This window comes from Salmo trutta, chromosome 19 (assembly GCF_901001165.1).
Source record: "Salmo trutta chromosome 19, fSalTru1.1, whole genome shotgun sequence".
NCBI classification, from domain to species: Eukaryota; Metazoa; Chordata; class Actinopteri; order Salmoniformes; family Salmonidae; genus Salmo; species Salmo trutta.
This window is the reverse complement of record NC_042975.1, coordinates 25,714,816-25,730,157: the sequence shown is the minus strand read 5'-3', so window position 1 is coordinate 25,730,157 and position 15,342 is coordinate 25,714,816. Positions and strand designations below refer to the sequence as shown.

At 42.8% G+C, this 15,342-nt stretch overlaps 1 protein-coding gene across 1 annotated transcript in view; it reads right to left on the bottom strand.

Moving 5' to 3' along the window:
- Nucleotides 1-7,610: 7,610 nt before the first annotated feature.
- The window catches only part of LOC115154225 (single-minded homolog 2), a 16,919-nt gene continuing 9,187 nt past the window's right edge, over nt 7,611-15,342 (bottom strand). Inside the window, exons 6-12 of the mRNA XM_029700225.1 lie at nt 13,924-14,009; nt 12,069-12,268; nt 11,820-11,926; nt 11,329-11,476; nt 10,844-11,009; nt 9,843-10,278; nt 7,611-9,354 (exon numbers count right to left, since the gene is read on the bottom strand). Coding sequence (XP_029556085.1) covers nt 8,573-9,354; nt 9,843-10,278; nt 10,844-11,009; nt 11,329-11,476; nt 11,820-11,926; nt 12,069-12,268; nt 13,924-14,009 — 1,925 coding nt within the window. The 3' untranslated portion in view covers nt 7,611-8,572. The remainder of the gene's footprint in view (nt 9,355-9,842; nt 10,279-10,843; nt 11,010-11,328; nt 11,477-11,819; nt 11,927-12,068; nt 12,269-13,923; nt 14,010-15,342) is intronic.

Below are 15,342 nucleotides of genomic sequence, written 5' to 3'. Positions count from 1 at the left end.
ATGTGCCCTACTGGCTAACAAGCATGGCTGGTCTGTTAGACAATGGGTCATAAAACGGTAAGCTGAGAAGTTACACAGAGTTCATTAATATTAACAATTGCCAATTGAAGGCTCACTCATTCGGGAACCTTTGCAATCAATATATATTTACGCTCATGTGTCGTCGGGATTCTTGTTGGAGAGTTTTGTTCTGATGGAGAGTTTGTCAGCGTTCTCTCTCTCTCTCGGTTAGAATGGATCTGTCAGAGCGACATTCATGAATGTCGTCATAGAATGGATGTGGTTGGTCTTCGCGTTCGATGATATAATTTACTTAGCTGCAGACTAATAATTAATATCAAAGACTTGTTCTTATTCTGTCGATATCGATAGTCTAAAAGTTAACCACGTGGTATGGTTCACTTTCAGTAGAATACTTGGCTGGTCAAACCTCTGGGCCAAACTCACGATGGAGTGGAGGCCTGGTCTGTAGAAATGTAAATCAGGGGGTGTTTTATAGGGCCCAGAGAACAGGCTTGTCAAATGACGCCTGGTCCTGTATGTGTCCCTGGGGGCGTGCCTATGACTGAGCTAGACTTGGTTACAGAAATATAATTCTATCACATTAACATCAGTACATAGCATCTCAATGTATTACAAATAGCTTTATCCTTAATAATACATTGTATACAACCATGTGGATTCAGTCTCATCGCTGAGGCTATCATGTAGACCGTTTTAGGGTAATATGGCTATATTGTCTCTTCTGAGTATCACAAAATTGTACCAAGCGGATCAGTTCGTAGCTGGAGTCTTCATCAATCTTCCATATCTTCTCCAGAACACACATGTCGCTAGGTTCTCCAATTCTATGAGTTGGAAGAATTTCCTTTGTCTCTCTATGAAACATGTTGTAGTAGATTCTCCTCTTGGAATTTTTACAACCCTGGGTTGGGGGGGAAGGTAGGTTGGGTGATGGTACAAAGGGGAGGGGGTCAACTGTCCTTCCTATACCCAAAGAGGCCAACGTCATGACAGTAGTATTCCATGTAATATCTTTAGTTACAACACTCAAAAACGATTGAGAAGGTGCTAGCTGTCGACAACAGTATTTCTTTCCAGAGGTGTTGACGTGAGGGCTATTAACATGTTAAAACACGTCTTTAACGTGTCGCTTGGAAATGTACCAAATCTGATTTGCATAAAGACGTTATGATGCTATTGACATGGGAGGTCACACTTAGATGCAAATGCATTCACTAAGTGCAAACACATTGTGATAGACTGCCCGAAGGCTGACTCCTATCCCAACTGCTGGACTGTTAAGCATTGGTTTCTACTGAGCTACCGGCTAAATGAAGTCTGTTGCACTGAGTCATGTATTAACTTGTGTTATCATAGAACTTCATCAATTTGAGAACTATACGTTCATATTTACTTTAAGCCTTACGTTTGATGTTTTGGAGGGTAGATAGAGATTTTTTTTTACTCTTTAGGACAGGCTTCCTTTAAGTTTCAGAGACTATAATTGATACTCAATGTCTGACAAGATACATATTTGTAAGATAAAGAGGTGATCTGTACATTTGATAACACACACAATTGATGTAAAACATCAGCACTCTATAACTATGTAATTATGTGATAAAGGAATACTGGTTGCACTTAAAAGTTATTTGGTTACCTTTGAAGTGTCAATGATATAACTTGTCATTCCAATAAGAGCTACAGTATTATTCAAACACTATACTGAAATAAATTGATATACTGGACTTAGACTGGGATTTATCATTTTTCTGACTCTGACTTCTAATACAGTCTAGATTATGATACCTTGGGTATGGGTATGAGGGTATGAGGGTGTAGACACATTAATGAATACCCCTAGAGCGGAATTGGCTTTCAAGGCCGCTTCAAAATAATGCTGTTTGCAACAACGCAGTCTCCCATCTTAAGGCCTGTCGTTGGACAACAAAAAGTGGCCTCTCAAACGAAAGGAAGGAGGGTTCCTATTGCTCTCTTTGCTCTCCCTTTCCCTTCTCTATGCCCCTTGAGCTGTACTAAAGAGAAAAACACTGTTGATTGAGTCCAGCTTTGCCCAGCAGTGGCTGTGGAGTGGGAGAGGGAGGGGGAAGCAGATTCCCTCCGCCTCCCGGTGGGGGAGTGATGAGGTGTGTGAGAGCCCTTTGGTGCAGGTGGCCAGTAGGGATAGGGAATGGTTCGGGGGGGGGGGGGGGGTCTCTCTTCAACTGTATTGGGCTTATTCCAATGGTCCTAAATGACACTTCATTTGTCTTCAGCACCTCAGGCCTTGGGCTCATCTCTGCTAGATTAGGTGAAAATATGCATGCAACCTCCACAAACTGGACACAGCCCTCACCTCATTACAAGCTCATTCCCCCTTCTCAAGTTTTAGGAAATAAACCCAATATGGTTTCATCAAAGATTATGTAGGCTAACAGAGTGTGTATTCAATAGCAACATTGAGGTATTGACAGTGCCTGGTTGTATGAATACTGTGTTACTTATTGAGGAATCAACGTAGTCCTCTGAATGCTGATGAAAACAACTGGATTCCAATGTAGCGATTTTGATCAATGGAGATTTAGGTCTTAGCTGCACTGTGCTGATGTAGCTGATGACGTGTGCATGCATGTACACTGTAGTATCCACTATAAAGACATTCCTGAGTTTCTCAAGTCTAAAGTTCATTAAGTAAATAGCTTACCTCTGGATCCATAAATAGCGCCTCCTCAATATCCTATTAAACAATTTCAGTGGCAGGTCTCAAGGGTCAAAATTGATATATCCTGTTTAATATTGGCTGCATAATATCACATCTCAATCCAGCCTCCCCAGGGACACAGCAGAGCCCTTTAGCTCACCTTCAAATATCAGAGCTTTTCTTCAAGAAAAACGACACTCCGTTTTAAAGGGTAATAAGATAGCAATCCTTGGTGTCTTTTTACGCTAATTCTATATTCTGTAAGTTATAGAAAAACAGAACGAAGGATGGAATGAAGGATTTTCTGCTGAAGTTTTTAATACAAGCGTTCTGCCATGTGTACTGGTTAGATACGGAATGGTTGACTGACTAATCATATCCCATCGTGATTAAACCTGGACAAAGACTAGCAGTGAAAAAAAGCATATAGAGTGGACATACTGAATGTACATACACTGAAGGGGAAAACTAGTGAAAGGTGTATTGTCGTATTTCAATATTTGAATCTCTCTTTGAAACATGCAAATACCCAGTGGTTACTTGTAATGTTGTTTTTTGTGTGTTACTTTTTCTCATCTTTTTCCATGAGCACAAATTACACAATGGTTATTTTAGGTTGCTTTATAAATAGCTGGGAGCATAATTGATAGACACTGATTTTGCAAAACATTAGGAACACCTGCTCTTTGAATGACATAGACTGACCAGGTGAAAGTTATGATCCCTTATTGATGTCACTTGTTAAATCCACTTCAAATCAGTGTAGATGAAGGGGAGGAGACATGTTAAACAAGGATTTTTAAGCCTATATACAATTGAGACATGGATTGTGTATGTGTGCCATTCAGAAGGTGAATGAGCAGGAAAAAAGATTGAAGTGCCTTTGAACAAGGTATGGTAGTAGGTGCCAGGCACACCGGTTTGAGTGTGTCAAGAACTGCAACGCTGCTGGGTTTTTCACGTACAACAGTTTCCCTCCCGTGTGTATCAAGAATGGTCCAACATCCAAAGGACATCCAGCAAACTTGAGTCAACATGAGCATCCCTGTGGAACGCTTGACAGCTTGTAGAGTCCATGCCCCAACTGTTACAGGTTTAGTTTTTTCCAATTATGTTTTGAGGTTGGACTTTAGTATGTATAGCTCGTTAGCACGTAGGGCGCATCGATTGGTGTCACCTCGAGAGCTAGTATGTATTGCACCTGTGCTGGTTGCCATCTCGTTAATGGGAAGGTGCTTCACCTGTGCTGGCCCAGGTGTTATTTAAGAGTGGCTGGCCCAGTGCTCCAGTTGTGTTGATAGATGCGAAGGGTTAACACCTTTAGTTGGCTTTCCCTATTTGGATTTCTAGAAAAACAATCCTTTATCTGATTTAGTTTTGCTCCACCTTTTTGGTTTGCTTCCCGTCTTTAAGTTTGGTGTGGATTTTTCTTTTGTTTCCCTCTTCTTGGGCGAACTTAGTGGGCGCTCATGGTGGGTGTCTTTTAGGTTCCAGCTGTTGTTGTAAGTCTACTTTTAGTGGACGCCCCCATGAGTGTCTTTCAGAACCCCTCCTAAAACACCACCTGTTTCATTCTGGTTGTTGGTCAGTGACTCTGTTAGTTCCCCCTTCTGTTTGAGTGACAATATTTGGGTTTTCTTGCTGGGAAGTGTAACACAATGAATTGAGGCTGTTCTGAGGGCAAAAGGTGGCGCAACTCAATAGGTGTTCCTAATGTTTTGTATGCTCAGTGTACATAACACTAATATGAGAATAATATTTTTGTTGTATGTAAGTGCCTATTATTATTCAGTTTTTCAAGGCTTCTGCTGATGTGTGTTTGAATGTCATCAGACTGTGTAGATGTGGACCTCTGGCTGTGTGGCTGTGGCTTGTCCAAATAGCTCCCTGACTGTGTCCTAAGCAAAGTTCCCTCTAAGCTGCACGCAGTAGCCCGAGAGCGCCGCGCAGCTCCCCTGGGACTGCCATGCAAAATAAATATCAGCTCACAGAGAAGAACAAGATGGAACTTCACTAAACTTCATGGCGCAGTGTTCACCAACCGGTCCATTGCAATCAACTGGTCAATCTCCAAGGCATTCCTAGTTGATCGCCAAACATTTCTGTAAAAACCCAACGACAAAAAAACCTTGTGTTACAATTTTTCTTATTTCTCTTGGCTGTTGGCAGTAGGTGCACCTGATTCAGCTTCCCTGCGCGCCGGGTAGGTGAACTGTTGCCATTTTGGACCATTTCATGTGTCTAAAGGTACAAACTCTGCCCTGCTGGCCGGCCCAGAGAGCAAATCAAGTGTACTGTAGGGCTACCGCTTGCCAATCGGGTGGCTCAGTTTATCGTGTCTGCAGTAACGTAGCAGGCATAAAATAAAGCTACAGCAAAGTTGATAATGTGAGATTTCTAAATGTTTAAAATGACTATGGAGAGACTGTCAAAAAATACAGCAAAAAGCTGCTGTTTTTATGATTGAGTTTGTTTAAATTCTTACTCAGCACTGTCAACACTTTGTGTTCAACACTTTTATAAGCCATAAAATGTGCATTCTTCCTATTTCCACTCAGTGCTACAACAAGCACTGCAGTAGTAATTAATGATTAGGAAAGTGTATCTATAGGCTTGCGTTGTTGTTTTTATTATTTATTTGGTCAGTGTCAGTGGAGGAAAGGGAGAGCGGAGGGATATTGAGAGGCGGACCCTCAGTCTGCTGCTCTCTCCTTCTGCTGAGACTGACCATCAGATGCAGGCACCATCATACCAGTAAAAATAATACAGTCAACGAATCTATTACCGGTGTGATCATATAACCTACCTCAAGTTGTGAAATATAACTTAAAAAAATGTCCCTAACACCAATGCATTGGCAGGGCAATTCAAGCAAAGCCAATATCCGGTGATGATGTATTGGACCTATGGCTTACCGCACAAACCTCATTGCTACATTACTGTTTTTAATTGGTTAACGTTGCATAGGCTTAAGTTTAAATCATAAAAAAAAAAATCTGAGTGGTAGATCTCGGCTTGCATTTTGACTCAGAAAGTGATCTTGACTCAAAGGTTGGTGACCACTGTTCTTTCCCTGTTAACACTATCAACGTGTCCCTTTACTGTGACAACTGTGATCGAATCAATGCAATGTTAGCCACTTTCAATGCACCATACTGAAACAAAACAAACTATGCAAGATATTTTGTTGTAGGTATAAAGCATCGGCGTAGGATTCTATTGCATTGACACGCACAACTCAGCCCGTACTCTACACAGACCGGTGTGGCATAAACAATCAGAGCTGCAGTAGGCCTATATGCAAATAGACCATTGCCGTATATGGATCTGTGCCATTTACTTTGAACTGGACTGTGTTTACAGCATGAGCAGTCGTGAGTAGTAATGGGCTTGTTTTGAGATCAAAGCGAGTGTTGTATGTAGCCACGTGTGCACATTTTGTTCATATCCTTTGCTAGTTAGTGAGTTATTAACCCAGTTATAGATAATTTTAGTCAGCAATAGGGGAGTGATTGCTTCCTACAAGAGCACGAAACGTGTACATTTCTGAAAAGGGAGTCAGGTAAATAGTTTTTTTTTTGTCTTAATGGGGCAGTGTTGTATTTTTAGTATTGTAGCCAATAGACAGAGGGTAGCATAATTTTGTCTGACTGTGTAATAATGGTATGGGAATAATAATGCATTTTATTTTGTGAAGTGGTTTCTTGCATCAAACAACACAACAGTCACCTCCTTGTATGAAGGACAAATGGATAAACAGGTTAATTGTCACACTCTGACCTAGGAGAGCTGTGTTTTCTCTGTTTAGCTAGGCCAGGGTGTGATAGGTGGGTGGGCATTCTGTGTTCGGTTTTCTATGTTTTGGCCGGGTATGGTTTCCAATCAGAGGCAGGTGTCTATCGTTGTCTCTGATTGGAAGCCATACTTAGGCAGCCTGTTTTTCCTTTGTGTTTTGTGGGTAGTTGTTTTCCGTTTAGTTTTAAGTACCTGACGGAAATGTCTGCTGTCATTTTTTGTTTAATTTGTAAAGTGTTCATTCCTTTCATTAAACTCAAGATGAACATATTCCACGCTGCACCTTGGTCTACTCACTTTGATGCCTGTGACATTAATGTCAAGCCCTGCATGTTATTTTTTTTTTAAAGTCTCATGGAATGTAGGCATAAATTGATCACCCTGAAGAAGGCACAGTGATACCGAAACGTTGGTGGTTTACCCAATAAATGACGGGGAGTTTATAAATAGAGTGTGCGACTCTTTGTTTTTATAGCATTCAATGAACACCACACATTGGCTACTACTGTAGGCTAAATTATGTTAAAATGTTATGAGATGGATTTTCTCCATTGTTTTTGATGGTAGGCCACTCTGGTAGCCCTACATTATGATCAAATAGCCACAGTAGCCTACTTGGCCACTGTTAAAACTGGATGTTAAAGTGGGTACAGCCTCAGTGTCCACAGTAAATGTGCGCTGGAAGTTGCACAGAATTTTCAGAACGTTCAAGTTTTGTGCTCAGTAGACCTGAAATTTGCTCAACGCTGTAAAACATTTGAGGGAGCAGTGGTCCTAAGGGAAATTTGGAGGGGTGTATGGATACAGAAGACCACAGTGGATAGACAGTTTCTTGTAGTCATTGGGAGAACACACATACACAGACATTTGGAGGGCCCATTGGACCAGGTTGATGGGATACAGGCTGGAGGACTTAAAGGTGTATTTCAAGATGACATCATAGAAGAAAGTAAGGTTGTATGTACCTATTATATAAAAGTGTTTGTTATTCTGACATTTACATGTGCTTGATATCACAGCAATGTCCAGACCTCTTCAATAACCAGATGATATCCACTATGCATTCTGAAGAATAAAGAAGAGCTGAAAATAGCAATGGACAACAACTGTCTGGCAGGACATTTCATTTGAATTGTTTATTCAGAATTGAAGCAAACTACTGTGTTTTATTTCATTTAATTTTCCCCAATGCAGTTGACATTTTTCTCATTATAATTGTTAGATCCTGGTTTTCTTCATAAATAAGCAAGCTGCTATGTGTTGCACAATAATAAATATACACATTGTGTTTCCAATCTCTGCCATTGATATAATTGACCAAATTAATTCATTTTAACTTCAAAAGAGGGTGAACAATATTTACCCTCCTTCATGTTTGCAAGAATGTGTCCACGTTCAATACTTTTGCGTCTGTCATTTTTCCATTCAATATACAAGGTAGGGAGTGACAGCATTTATTATTTTGTGCTGGCATATCTTATGCCCTTTTTAATGTCGCTGTCACAAAAAAAGAAGTGCAATGGAAACCGTTTGCACTTAAACTAGCTTGCAAATTGGGTTGAAATCATGCTACATTCAATCTAAATGCTGCTTTTTTAGACCGTTTTATAGTATCTTCTTGTTCAGGTCCGTTATGATTGGTGCTTCTGAGTTACAACATTAGAGGGGTGTATTCTTCACAGGCAATTTGTACCTCAAATTATGTACTGTATCATGGCTCAAAGGTCCTTGGGATTTTGTCAAAATAAATGGCTTTGAACTAGAATGTGACAATGCATTTATGCTATTGGATAAACAGTATGCAAAAATATAATATAATCAAGAAACCTGAAATTACTGGCTCCTTAGAGGAGTCTGACGTTGGTTTATTTGCGTAGAAAACATCTGAAAAACAGAAATGGAGAGCCATGTGGCGGTCTTAACCAGACAGGGTCCCCAGAAAGTAGCTCGACTTCTGGCTGACACAGTTACATAGTCACTGATACAGCTTCTGGTCATTGTCTGTGTTTCTGACCAAAAAGGCTGAAGTCTCAGGGTGTCTGTCCCTCCTTGTCCTTCGACCCCCGAGCTGTGTCACCTCTCGTTGGTGATGATGACTGACGTGCCGATGTAATGAGGGATCTCCCTGTGGATCTCAGGGGAGGAGCTGGAGGCGGGGCTTTGGCTCTTGTAATCGTAAGAACCCATTTCGTTGCCACGGTAACCGTAGCTGTCTGTCAAGTGGCCGAGGGCAGCATAGGGTGGGGCCTGGAAGGAGCTGTGTTTGGCCAAGACGTGGTGGAGGTTCAAAGACACATACGGAGCCTGGGTCGGAAGGCCTACCCCGACTCCCATCCCAACTCCAACCCCCATCCACATCCTCCTTTCCTCCTCCCCCGCCTCAGGATCCAGCAGCTTGGGGCTCCCCCGCTCCCCATTGCTGTCCGTGTGCTCCAGGGGGGCGGTGGCACTGTGGCTGTAGGGGGATTCCATCATACACAGCCTCCTGCGCTGCTCCAGGACCACCTGCATGGGGAAGGGTTGGCCCAGGCCATGGAAGGACCGGGACTGCTCGCAGCTCACCTTCCCCAGCACAGAGCTACTCAGCAGGGGACAGGACAACGGCTTCTCCCCTCCTACACAACCACTCCCCTCGGAGGCCTTGTGGAGGTAGTCTCGACTGAACGGCAGCTTGCTGTCCTCTTTAGTAGCCTGTGACTGGGAGTGCAGGCGGTCCTCTGTGGTCTTGCTCTGGCCAAGCGTGTGATGCTCATAGGGCTCTTCCTTGAACCTGCTGTTAGGGCGCGGGGTTGAGCAGCTGGAGAAGCCATCATGGAGGGGCTCGCAGGGGGGGTACCTCCTGCTCGCCGCGGGGCCTGCCGTGGAGAAATTAAACTCTACGGTGAGATTCAGACTAAAATGCTACAGTGAAACTGAGCTAAAACGCTATCTTGAGAATGATTAGGGTTTAACAGTGACATCAGAGGAGCAGGGAAGTGAGCAATGCAGCCTACACTGCCTTTCCCCAATGCTACAGTCAGCAAGGATTTTTCATGTTTTTCATGAACATTTCTGACCTGAGAACAAAAAGGGAAAAGGCGTAAAAGATAGAGCACTTTAAAGTGACAGTTCACCTTTTCTAAGTTTTAACCTATTTTCAACTTCCCTAAGGTGTTGTTTCCTCCAAGCTACTTCTAAATTTGTTAGATGGTTATTTAGCAACGTCCAGAATTTCTGGGCTAGCATTTTTTGGAAGATGTAGCAATGCTACTGGAAACCTGATCGTATCAGTTAGCAGTGCATTCAAAAGCATGCAGAAAGAGCTCTGATTTGGAAGCCCCATGCTTTTGAGCCAGAGCCATACCTGAATATGCTGCTGTGGTGGCTGTGGTAATGGAACACGATGCAGCGAATGGTCTCAGGGTGTGAGCAGGGTTAGTACCATGGTGGATTTTGGCGTTGGCACAGGTCCACCGCCCCTCGCCCCCTCGTCCCTGCAGGGAGCTGAGCAGCTGCTGGGCGGCCAGGCCAGGGGAAGACGGGGAGGGTGAGGCGGAGGAAGAACCCTGGGTGTGTCGCAGCCTCCTCTGGGAGTCCGTGTGGGGTAGGTTTCCATAGGGGTAGGGGAAGGAGAGGCCATAGGGGGCGCTGCTACTACACAGGACCTCTCCACCCTCTGGGCCTCCAGAGAGGCCTGAGATCTGCCCGTGACAGGGGTTCAGGGGGTAGGGGGTGCTCTCCTTCCAACTTCCTCCCTGGGGGGAGCAGTCCAGCTTGTCTGGGTGGTAGGTGCTGTTGGGCTGGAGGTGAAGGCAGTAGACAACAGGTTATGGTGGTGTTGTTCTTTTCTAACATAGACAGGCAATGAAGACAGTGTTGTGTACAGTTCATTTGTCAAGCTAAGACAAAGAATCAAGTCCTACTTGTTATATTTTTGGGATAACTATGAAGAGGATATTTCATGAATTTTCAAAAGGAAAGTTACTGATTGTGAATACAACGCAAAAGGTCATTGCATTGAGGAGTTTGCAGTGTCTCCTCTTTTTCCAAGCTGGATAAAGCTATTCATACTGATATCTTAGTACGCGTGAAAGTGCAGGTACATTTTTAGATTTTAGTCATTTAGCAGACACTCTTATCCAGAGCGAGTTACAGTAGTGAATGCATACATTTCTTTTTTTTCTTTTTTCGTACTGGTCCCCCGTGGGAATCGAACCCACAACCCTGGCAACCCTGGCGTTGCAAACACCATGCTCTACCAACTGAGCCACACGGGACCACACAGTATGTAGGTTACTGTGTGTGTACTACACTGCATATGAACTGTATTAGTAACCCAGTGTGAGGAGCAGTATTCTGTAGTACCTGAGGGTAGGGGGCTGTTTTGAGTTTGCTCTTGATCTTGACTGCTTTGGTTTTGAGTTGTTTGCGGAGGTCCTGAGAGGAGGCCAGGCCACTCTTAAAGGCTAAGCTGGGTTTGGCCGCTCGACTCTGCTCCTGAGACAGCTGCATGTCTTTATACTCTACGTCCCTGTGGAGGGACATATACATACAGCACAGAACAGCTTGGATTAGCATCACACACACGCATGTTATATCCTCCACACGTCAGCCCTGCACTACGCTTGGCCAACACATACTTTATCCTCAGGAAAGAAGAGCGCTCCATTTCGTACTATGTAACACACACAGACAAACCGGGGGCATCACCTTACAAATTAGCCTGTGTTTCAAACCCAGATTTTTTGCCACAAAATGTCCAAGACTATTAAATGGAAGTGTTTTAGGGAGTGATTCACCTGTCACAGCCCCACTCAGGTCAAAGGTGAAAGGGGAAAGTGTTGACTCACGTGAGAACGTAGTTGACGCTGACGATGCAGTGGGGTCTGGAGGAGCGGCTGTTGTGGACGATGGTGGCGTAGCTCTGCACCCACACCCAGCCCCCGTGCTTGGACAACATACGGTAGTACTTAGTGGTGACCTGCCCTTTCACCAACACTGCAGGAGAGAGGGGGGAGAGAGAGAAATATTGGGGTGAGAGATAGATCAAATCACAGACTGGACAGTGCCTGAATAAAAGATTGAAAGACAGAAAGAGAAGTGCACATAGCGATGGAATACAAACAGAATGCTTGGGAGAGAGTGCCAGCAAAAGGCTGAGTTCCTTTGACAGGCTTGACTCATTAATACTGTATCATTTTTATTCTCCTCGAGAACCTGCATGCATATTCTGTGAGAAACTCCACAGCTGCCACTTCTAGAAATCCTAACCCTCTCAGAGAGAGTGTGTGTTGTTTAGTAATAAGTGTCTCAATGTGGCCACAGAGGGGGACTGACTCACAGAGGTGGTGAGCGAAGCGTAGATGGAATACGTCACAGCCGTGCACGTGGTGGTACAGCGTCTTCTCAATCAGGTCCTGGGGTTCGTATCCTGTCAACTCAGCCACCCTTGAACCCAAAGGTCAGGGGTCAAAAGTAAAACATTCACAATCATGATGTTCAAATCCTTTGTTGTCTTTTATTTTGTATTATCTTTTTTTGTCTCATTGTACATTTGTTTTTTTCATCCCTCCCTCCTTTCCTTCCATACCTGGAGTCCAGGAAGATGAGCTTGAGGTCCAAGCTGGCCCTGAACATGAACATATTGCTATGGAGCTTAATCTCTGTGATACCACTGGGAGGCAGGGAGTGGCCCACCGCTACCAGGCCCACAATCTGATAACACGTGTCATACAGCGCCATGTCCATCACGTACTGACGGATCTTCAAATAGCCACTGCAATGGATCACCTGGGAAGCAGAGAGATGAGAGGGGCTTTACACAGTGATATAGAGATAGACACAGATACATGCATGTACATAGATATAGCTAGACAGAGTCTTTACACCTTGCCTTAACATGTGTCCTGAATGTGGTTATGTGTCCAAATTTAGGGAGATCTGAGAGATAGATAAATTGAGATACAACATTGTTGGTAATGCAGAATTCTTATCTCACTCACTCTGCAAAAGCAAGAGCAGGTTCAACCTTCAGGCTACACCCCACTAAGTGCCCCCCCCCCCTCCACCCCTCCCCTCCCTGAAACAGCTACGTGTCTAGAAGCTAAAGGGACTATTTATCTTCATCACTTCCTGTTTACCTATGCCCATGCCGGCCTCGCCCCGGCCATTCAATAGCACTCGCCCAGTTCACACGGATGATTTATTCTACTACTTAACATAAATGGCTTGTTTATTGCCAATGTAAATTTACAGCAGATCTCCATTGCAATCTGCTAGGTGATTTATATTATATGGGGAGAGAGAAGAAGGAGGGAGTCAAGAATACAGCTGTTGCATCTAAAGATGAGGATGGTGGAGGAACGACTGTGGAGTGTTTTAGGAGAGAGGTGGTTGTTGACGGAGATTTGAGTGGAAATGCTGCAGCTGCTGAGACTCAGACAAATAATATGAAGTTTCAAATAACCTGTTAACACTGTGATAACACTATAATAACATTATAGACTCAATAGGACAAAACAAACAAATCTATGAATATAAGAAATATTTGTTTTGATATAATAATAATCTATTCAAAATGTATGCAAGTGTAGGTGTTAAATTTGAATTAGCTACTTTCTATCTTATTCATGAAAGGTTTACTACTTCCAGAGACACAGATTCTCATGGCATACAGTAACAAAGAAATGTGATTTTAAATATTGCATTACATTATACTAGTACGCAGAGGTGCAATTTTCACTGGGGACAGGGGGAGAAAAAAGAAGAAACCCGCACACTGCTCTTGATAGTATCACTGCTCTTGATAGTATCACTGCTCTTGATAGTATCACTGCTCTTGATAGTGTCACTGCTCTTGATAGTATCACTGCTCTTGATAGTATCTCTGCTCTTGATAGTGTCACTGCTCTTGATAGTATCACTGCTCTTGATAGTATTTCTGCTCTTGATAGTGTCACTGCTCTTGATAGTATCTCTGCTCTTGATAGTATCACTGCTCTTGATAGTATCACTGCTCGTTAGTAAGCTTTATGTATCGGCCTCAAGGCCTTCGTCAGAGCTTTTGACGGGGGGATATGTCCCCCCCACATTCTGAAATTGCATTTTTGTCCACCCCAGTTTTATCATTGGGGAATGTGATACAAAACAAGGCAACGGTGTGCTTTAGGACCATGTGGATGCCTCCGAGGGGTCGGGTAGGCTGTTTGAAGTGTTTATCCAACTGGATAAAAAATAAATAATAATAATAATTATGTCCCTCCCACTTCTAAAACCAAAGTTGCGTCCCTTGCAGTAAGGCAGGTAGTCTAGCGGTTAAGAGAGTTATGCCAGTAACCAAAAGGTTTCTGGTTTGAATCACAGAGCCGACTAGGTAAAACATCGATCGATGTGCCCTTGAGCAGGGATAAGGGTGTCTGCTAAATGACCAAAATGTAAAAATGTACCTTATATCCTCCACAGGTCAGTCCTGCATTACGCTTGGCCAACACACACTTCATCCTCAGGAAAAAAGAGCGCTCCATTTCGTACTCTGTTACACACACAGAGACAGAGACACAGACAGAGACACAGACAGAGACACAGACAGAGAGGAGAGCGACCATTAGCACATAGACACAATAAAAACACTTCACAACCACAGTCACACACTCACCCTGGTTAAATAAAGCAGCAGATGTGGTTAACGTGTGTGTGTGTGTGTGTGTGTGTGTGTGTGTGTGTGTGTGTGTGTGTGTGTGTGTGTGTGTGTGTGTGTTTTGTGTGTGTGTGTGTGTGTGTGTGTGTCCTTACAAAAAAACATGAAAAGATTACGTGAAAAAACGTGGTTTTCGGACAGGTATGAACACGCGTGTGATTTTCATGACTCAGACAGGGTTTTCAGACACGTGTTTTGTTTCCAACACATTTTTCACATGTGAACAAATCACGTGAAAAATGTCACATGGGGAAAAAAAGACACGTGAATGATTGGACGCATGTGTATAGTTTCACATGGATTTTTCACGAGACACATGGTTTCCCAACAGTTCATGTGATATTGTAAGTTTCACATGTGCTTCTGTAACTGGTGGGATTAGATCCCGGGCCTCCCACGAGTCGCAGGTGGGGCTACCTCATCAACCATAACTGACTAATGTCCGCTACACTTTCACATGTGCATTTTCGCATTTGAATGCCAATAAGGGTTGTCAAATTATAAAAAAATGTGATAGAGTTTATTACTGTGATTAATCACGATTAATCGCAAATTCCTAATTTGCTCACATTGAGCTGTAATTTAAGATTTCCTTATACAAAAAGCATTACATGAATATTTACATTTAGATTTTGTCCAAAGTAACAGTTAGCAAAATCTGGTAAATTGATAAACACACTTTCTTTAACCTCAGTCAACTTGTTTTGACATCACATTGTTTATTTTTAGCTTTGTAGATTATGTATTTTAGACAATGCGATAAAATAAAATTGTGCAGTAAAATGATTAACTCTGACAGCGCAAATTTCAACATGTTAAAAAGGATAAATAAGGAGACACGGCTTGCACCTCTAGCAGTAACACTCCGAATGGAGGGCTCAGAAATAAGAAATATTTTTCTGAACACACTTGAATTATTATTCTCAGGTAGTCTAAGTTATCTTTTTACAGCATGGCATTACAGATTGTTCTATTTCACCACCACCATGTGGAGTTTTCTTACATGTGAAACTGAAAATTAGATTTTCACATTATTGATTTTAACATGTGAACTTGCGATTCCACACATTTTTAACATGTGAAACTGCAAATTTCACATCTGCAACTGCAATTCACGTGAGGTGAAAACATGTTTTCTTCTCACATGTGAAAAAGTGGTGTTAACATG